This window comes from Vicia villosa, linkage group LG3 (assembly GCF_029867415.1).
Source record: "Vicia villosa cultivar HV-30 ecotype Madison, WI linkage group LG3, Vvil1.0, whole genome shotgun sequence".
In the NCBI taxonomy this organism is placed as follows: domain Eukaryota; kingdom Viridiplantae; phylum Streptophyta; class Magnoliopsida; order Fabales; family Fabaceae; genus Vicia; species Vicia villosa.
Window position 1 is genome coordinate 211,863,584 of NC_081182.1, and position 7,393 is coordinate 211,870,976.

Below are 7,393 nucleotides of genomic sequence, written 5' to 3' on the forward strand. Positions count from 1 at the left end.
AGTCTTGCAGTGTAATAAGCCCTTTCCATCCTCTGCGGAATATAGTCGATGTACCGCGAGTAAAGTAAAACAGTCAAGCGCACTCAAAATGATTACTTTTTTAAATGTTGAAGATTTAGGTACAATAGTGAAAAGAATTTGCTCAGGTTCATAGGAAGAATAAAGAAAGAAGGCTATGGGAAAGATCCCAGACTTGGCTCGCTCCAGGCACAAAAAATTCCTCCTCCCCCAAACCTGGCATAAGAGAAGAACTAATAGCGCATATGTGTCAAAGGAGAGTTATTGCCAGGGATACTCTTCTCTGAGATCTTAGGGTGGCTGTTGGTTGTTGCCTAAAACATTAAGGAATTGAAGATTTAACATATGATCTTCATGGAGAATTAATGTAATATTTTTTGAAAACACTATAATAAATTTTATTAATAAAAACCAATGACCCCTCGATTTTTATGATAAACGAGATAAAAAAGACGTTAGTTTTTTAAATAATAAAAGTGCAAAAACTGGGGTTCGAATCCATGCCATAATAAACATTTACCTAGATGTTATAAAAATCAGGTGTTAAGTCATTACTTTTCATGACACCCTTTGTTACCTAGATTATTTTCTCGAAGTAAAATGCATTATGCATCCAAGGTTAAAAACGTTTATTTTGTAATAGTTACTTTATAGTAACGACGTGATATTCACGTCACTACACATTTTTTCAAAATTTAAATTTCGATGTGATATTCACGTTACCTTATACTTTTATAACAATGTAGAGAATGAGATGATTGAATAAGAGCCATTAAATTAAAATCAGCGATTAAAATTAAATTGATGATAAAAGTTTTCACGCGATCCTTCCGAAGCTTCCATCTTCCTATCCCATTGCAATTTCATAAATTGAAAGCGTAATGCGGTGATTTTTAAAGAAGAGCCTTTTAGTTTTACCGAGTGTATGTCGGAGATTGTTCATAACTCGTGGAGTTGGCTTTGTTCTTCTTATAAGAAGGTGAATCTTTGTAACTTTTATTATTGGAATATTCTACGTCTTGAGTGTTTTAAGAGGTAGGAATTTTCCGTTTTGTTTCGGGGTGGAGCATCCCTTTTGCTCCATTTAATTCCATTGCTTATTTTAAAAAAAAAACAAACACAACACAAAATACATTTCTCATATCTAGATGTTTCATGCTCACACCCAACTCAATGTATCAAATTCATTGAATGCACAAACTTATCTTTTCCAATGCATCCATGACCATTTTATATTGATTTAGATGTTAGATTTTACGGATTGTATCAAATTCATTTGAATGCACAAATTGATATATTTTCCGATGCATCCATGACCATTTACGATATATTCACTAAGGTTCTACCAATTATAAAATATCTTACTCGTTAATAAACCTAATATCTTATACATCTAATAATTTTTTAGAGTCACTGGTAAATAAAATAATATATGGTTTGCTGATATATGTTCCCAATTCAATTGCGAAGATACGTGTATATTTTTTTATGAATAGATGATTAAATAATCACAATAAATTTGAATAACAATAATCACAATAACAATAATCATAACAATAATTTGAATAAAGAAATTTAAATTATGAAAATTTCATATTTGAATTTAACCACACACCTCTTAAAAAAAACAAACAATAAGTCACACACTATACAATGCAAAAGACACTCTTCATTTGTGAGATACTAACAGTGAAGACTCAATAAGTGATTAAAGAAATACCACAACAAACCATGTTTAAGAGCTAGCTAGCGCGGTTTAATGGAAAACCATGTTTGAAGGAATGTGAGAACAAGTGCAATTACCCCAGCAATGAAACCAATGATAGCCCAAGGATTGCTGAAATAAGTGTGATAACCCAACGCTAACCAAATCTTACATTTTTTAAAGCGATGCTCATGTATTTTATTTTTAACCTCACAATATATATATGAGTTATTTTCCAAGTCAGAACTTATGATGTTGAAAAGATCAACAACTTCCTCATCTCTCCCAAGTAAATTCCCCAAAATACCCTCTAATCTCAATTGCTTCACATCTTCAGCATGGTCAATGAGCGAGTCCATGAAAACCACAAATGAACATATTCTGTAGTCGTTCTCAAAATCCGGACACATCTCATACGCTGTCAGGTTCAGGAAAGCAGCAATTGTGATATCATCCACAACAATCTCAGGAAGAATCAATTCTGCTGCAAACCAACCCTCAGACAAATCTGCATCAAATGGCATTCGTGTCCCGCTTGATTTAAGTTGTATTCCTATTGTGGTTAGTTCTTCTATGTTCCTGTATCTCGTCAGCTTCCTTAGGTTTGGATTTTCCAACAAGAGTTGATCCTTCATGTAAGTACATAACAAATGTATTTCATCATTTTACTTATCAATTATCATATATTTCATCTGATTTTTAATATAAGAAAAAAATTATTTTTTAAATTATTAGAGAATCAATGTATCTGAATCCTTAATATAAGAAAAAGTTTATTTTTTGAAGTCATTAAAAAATCGATGTATTTGGTCCAGAAACATTAATTTTTTTTTATTTAAAAAACAAATTTTTTTCTTATATTAAAGAGTAGAAGGAATAATAAAATAGCAAATGTAAATTCTTATCTGGAGATTAGATTTAGATTTAGTGAGGAATTGTTTACGCTGAAGATCAAGAAGATGAATTGGTGGTTGTGGCTCATTTGGTAAATCCTCTGCAGGCTCTTGTTTTGTCTTTTGAAAAATAGTACATAATTTCTCTAGAATGCCTGGCATCCTCCGGCTCTCATCATCCCGTATGGCCATATCCCATTCTTGGAGAAAATAGTACATCTTGTCTATCAATTCCTTCTCGTTGTCATTTTTCCACAACAGCTTTAGTACTAAATATGGAAGCTGATTCTCCAACAAAAGCACATCCGTCATCATTTGAACTAAAAGTTGAGTAAACTTCATACTCATATCTTCATCATCAACAAATTGAGTATTGTCAAAGTCCAAAATGCACAGCAAAAAACATCCATCCACGAACAACAGCCATGACAGCTTTTCTTCATCGCTGCGGAAACCTTGTAGAGACTCTGAGTTACTGACTAAAGCTAAAACATCGTCGGCAAAAAGATCCTTAAGTTTAGAAATGTTATCGGCAATCTTTTTGTGTAGAAATTGTGGAGTGTGTTGGGTGCTTTGGATGTATTTTGCTGCCAAAGTGAGCTTATAGTTGTCTCCTATCTTGAGATTTTTATTGTCATGATGGATGGGACCTATTGACACCGCCTTGGGTGAGTATTTGTTGTCATATTTATTTCTATTTCGGAGATTCTGTGGAACCTTTTGGATCTTGGGGTGTGAGTTTTGGGTCGGCTTCTTTGCGTTTTGAAGCTCCAAAAATTTCTCATCTAGAGTAATTTCGGATGCCATCATATAATATGATAAATATGGTCTTGCAAAGTGAATATAAATATATATAGTTTGTTTACTTCTCAATGACAACCTTTACGATTTCATATCTTACCCTATGAACAAGTTAAATAAATATGCTTTAAATAAAGGTTTTACGCCTCCACTTTAATTCAGATTTATCCATGTCTTCTTCACTACTAATGTTTTGTACGTATGCACTTTACTCCATTGACAAGGAAAGTAAAATTCTTGGAAAAATGATTTGCGCTTTTACTGTCCTAGAGTAGTTTATCTAATTAAAAATCAATATAACGACTCTTAATACTACTTATTTATAAGTTAATGATAATATAATATGTGGTCCACTCTAAATTTTAACTAATAATAAATATATAAATACTTAACTACAATTAGTTGGATATGGCTATCTTTAGGAAGTTTTTCAATAAAGTATAATTAGATTAGGATCCTTTTAAATTATCTTATGGGTCTTTTAAGTTTTTTTATAACAAATTGGTTATTTAAGTTTTTTTTTTTTAATTAGAATCTGATTTTATATTTTTTTTATGTTATTTTATGTATTTAGGAGGTTAATATATGTATTATGTTACAACTTTATGGCTCTGTTTTGCAAGACATCTTTTGAGCTTACAGTTTATAAGCTCGTATGTTAATAAAACATTTATTTGGTAACATTCTTTTCATCATGATCTTATAGCTTATTTTTATGACATTATTTCAAATAACATTTTAGTTTATAGCTTATCATTTTTTCTTCCATTTTTGCTCTTAGTGTTTTAACTCAATCCAACTATTATCCTTTATAATTTATTTTAATTTAAAATAAATTAGTTATATATTAAATGTCTTTTATGTCATTTTAATTTATAAACTAATTGAATTACTAATTTTAACAAATACTATAATTAGCTTATTAGCTATAAATCATCAGTCATCAGTTATAAGCTATAAACTATCAGTTATCAACTATCAATCATAAGCTATCAGCTACTTTATCAGTCAACCGTTATTTTTACCAAACAAAGCCTATGTATTTTGGGTGATTGGTTTAATCAAAGACAAAAAAAAATATAAAAGATAACGGTGCACACATTTATTAATTTAAGGATCAAATTACTAAAAAAAAACTTTAAGGAACCAACTTATTACAATAACATAACTTAAATGACCTTGTTATATTTATGTCAAAAAGTTAACTATGAATTTGTCTAACTAGCATTTCATAAAATATATAAATTTTTCATTTTTAAATACAAATTTGGTGTATTTGTAATTTGAAAATTATATTTGTCTACTCCGACAAAACATATTAAACTTAGTATAATAGTTTGAAATTTTCATAAAAAAAAAAAAAAAGAAATTTATATAATTTTCTCCGATCCTTATAAATTCTCTTTTTTTTCCTTTCATATGTTCATTTATATCTTTACCTTATGAACAAGATAACTAAATATGCTTAAATAAAGATTTTACGCCTCCACTTTAATTCAAATTTATTAATATCTTCTTCACTACTAAAGTTGTGTACTAATGCACTTTACTCCATTGACAAGGAAAGTTAAATTCTTAGAAAAATGATATGCGCTTTTAAGAGTTTTTTATCTAATTAAAAAGCAATATAACGACTCCTAATACTATTTATTTATAAGTTAATGATAGTATGTGTATCCAACCTATAAAAAAAAACTCACATACTTTAATTATATTAAAATTAAGAGAAAATCATGCAGCAATGATACATACTGTAATTATAAGTTGAAGTGTCATGCCACGTGCCTAAGATAAAAAACATACTTGAACTCGTAAAAAATCGAAGTTAATCCACAGCTAAACTCATAGCTAGTTTATAGTTAATGCTTGATATTATATCAATGCTTGATATTTTCAAAGACAACAACACATTGCCTGAGGTATGCTTATCTGTTTTCTTCTTCCTTTGCTTGTGTGTCATTTGTTCTTTCAAAACAGTGATGACATTGTTCAGGAAAATACTGCTGAAGGTGTGCTTAAGTTCTTTATACATTTTGTTGATCATTGACTTTTCATGGATGACTCATGGTTTGATTTAGGGGTGGTTAAGTTCTTTATATATTTTGTAGTACCTAATAAGTTTAATAGCTGAAGTATCTTTTAATAAAATACAAATATTACGTATTATAATAACAAAATAATACCATATTTCTTTTATAGGCAGTAAAATATATATTTTTTAATAGCCAAAGATATCATTAAAGGGAGTATAAGGGATACTCCAAACCACAACAGCAAAACATAAAACTTCTACTTTCTAAAACAAAAGAGAGGCAGAGTATTCCAATAATAAAAATTAGAAAAATCGATTTTTTTACAATAGGTGCATTGTCACTTCCACGACCACAAGACGGTAGCCGACAAACAATCCTCGAAATTAAAGACCTCTTCCTTAAAAACGATGGCGATACAAGTAAGTCAAATGGACCAAACTGTAGTTGGTCTTCCAGAGAAAATAGCAAAAATAAATTACTTCCTTCTGATCTCTTATCAACAGACTTGTTGAAAATGCCTTTATGAGTGGACTTGAGATATTCCTCAAGTATCTTTGGCTACTTTCACAAGTTAGTTGATATTATCCTCCTCCACGTATCACTTCACCATAGGATACATCTTCAGAGGATACACCATGAGTTTTCCATCAGATGCAACGGAAGAAAAGAAAACCCCTTACCAAGCTTTAGGAATAACATGAGTCTATACTTTCCTATAGCTTCCAGACAAAGCCACCTCACACCTTGTCACGATTAGTCCATCCCCCACTTCTAGGGACCATTCTTAAACATATGACTGACCAAGTCCATACAACTTTTCAACAAAACTATCTTTCTTGCTCATGAACCAGAAAGTATCATCCCTGAGATCTCACCCAGAAAAACGAACAGGATGTCTGCTCTGATACCAATTGAAATTATGGTACAGCAGATCCAGATGTCCTATGAAATGTCGAGACATCTGGTCTGTTACAAACAGCATGACAAGGATTTACACAATTTAGAACAAATGCTGAAAAGTAAAGTGCACATAAGAATTGTTAACCCAGTTCGGTGACAAACACACCTACTCTACGGGCATATCAAGCCAGGAACAAAGTTCACTATCACTAGTATCAATTTAAATATAAACTCCCCGTTTACAACTTCTCACTTAATCCCTACCCAATGACCCTTCTACCTAAGTTCTCCCTAGGTATGAGATATCTCAATCCCACTTTCAATTACCACAGTAATGTCTAGTAGTGAACACCTCAGCCACTGCATCGACGGCCTAATTTCCAACAACTCTTCAAACACCTAAAAAGTAGAAGACACACTTCCATGATGAGGAGACACACTTCTATGCCGAGAAGGAAGTCACACTTCCCTCTATACTTAGTCTTGACTCTAGACTAAGAACACCATCTTGGAGTTGCTTAAAAGCTTCCTCCAAGAACACAACTCAACTCATTGCCTACAGACTTCTGAGTGAGAACACCATGACCATCCTACAAACCGGGTGGTTCATCGACCAACACATCTCTTATAATTAAAATGGTGGCTGGCTTACTTTTCTAGGTTATAATGCTTCTATTTATAACCTATTACCCAACTGGATTTGGACTTTTAATCACAGTGAATATGCTGTAACATATCTGCAAAAGATTCTCCTACAAAATAGGTCTTCAATCAAATCTTCCTAATTAATCTCCAAAATTAGAAAGACTTCATTCAAACTTATTCTGACTTGATTCTTCCATATCTTTCTTGCGCCACGAATGATTGCACAATATTGGTTAGTAATATTCTGCATTCAGTAAATTGCTGAGTCAGATTCAATCAACAGTCTGGTAGTTTCAGGCGCAATGTCGAATGGCTATGCATAAGACATCTTCTTCGACATGTTGCTCCAACAAATTAATTCTTGTGATAATCATAAAGACACTCTCAAGTATAACTTT

The 7,393-nt window shown here is 31.5% G+C and overlaps 1 protein-coding gene across 1 annotated transcript; it reads right to left on the reverse strand.

Annotated features, from left to right (window-relative positions):
* Nucleotides 1-1,615: 1,615 nt before the first annotated feature.
* On the reverse strand, nt 1,616-3,494 carry LOC131657291 (UPF0481 protein At3g47200-like). The gene is made up of 2 exons (XM_058926710.1): nt 2,667-3,494; nt 1,616-2,352 (listed from the first exon to the last, which is right to left on the reverse strand). Exons 1-2 carry the CDS (start codon nt 3,424-3,426, stop codon nt 2,264-2,266), a joined length of 849 nt encoding a protein of 282 aa, XP_058782693.1. The 5' UTR covers nt 3,427-3,494; the 3' UTR covers nt 1,616-2,263.
* Nucleotides 3,495-7,393: the final 3,899 nt, after the last annotated feature.

What these genes read in the sequence shown, in the direction of transcription:
- LOC131657291 (XM_058926710.1), bottom strand. Translation starts at nt 3,426, where the DNA reads ATGATGGCATCCGAAATTACTCTAGATGAGAAATTTTTGGAGCTTCAA. An exon ending in TCATCTTCTTGATCTTCAGC is followed by an intron (nt 2,353 to 2,666) that starts GTAAACAATTCC and finishes ACTTACATGAAG; the next exon opens with GATCAACTCTTGTTGGAAAA.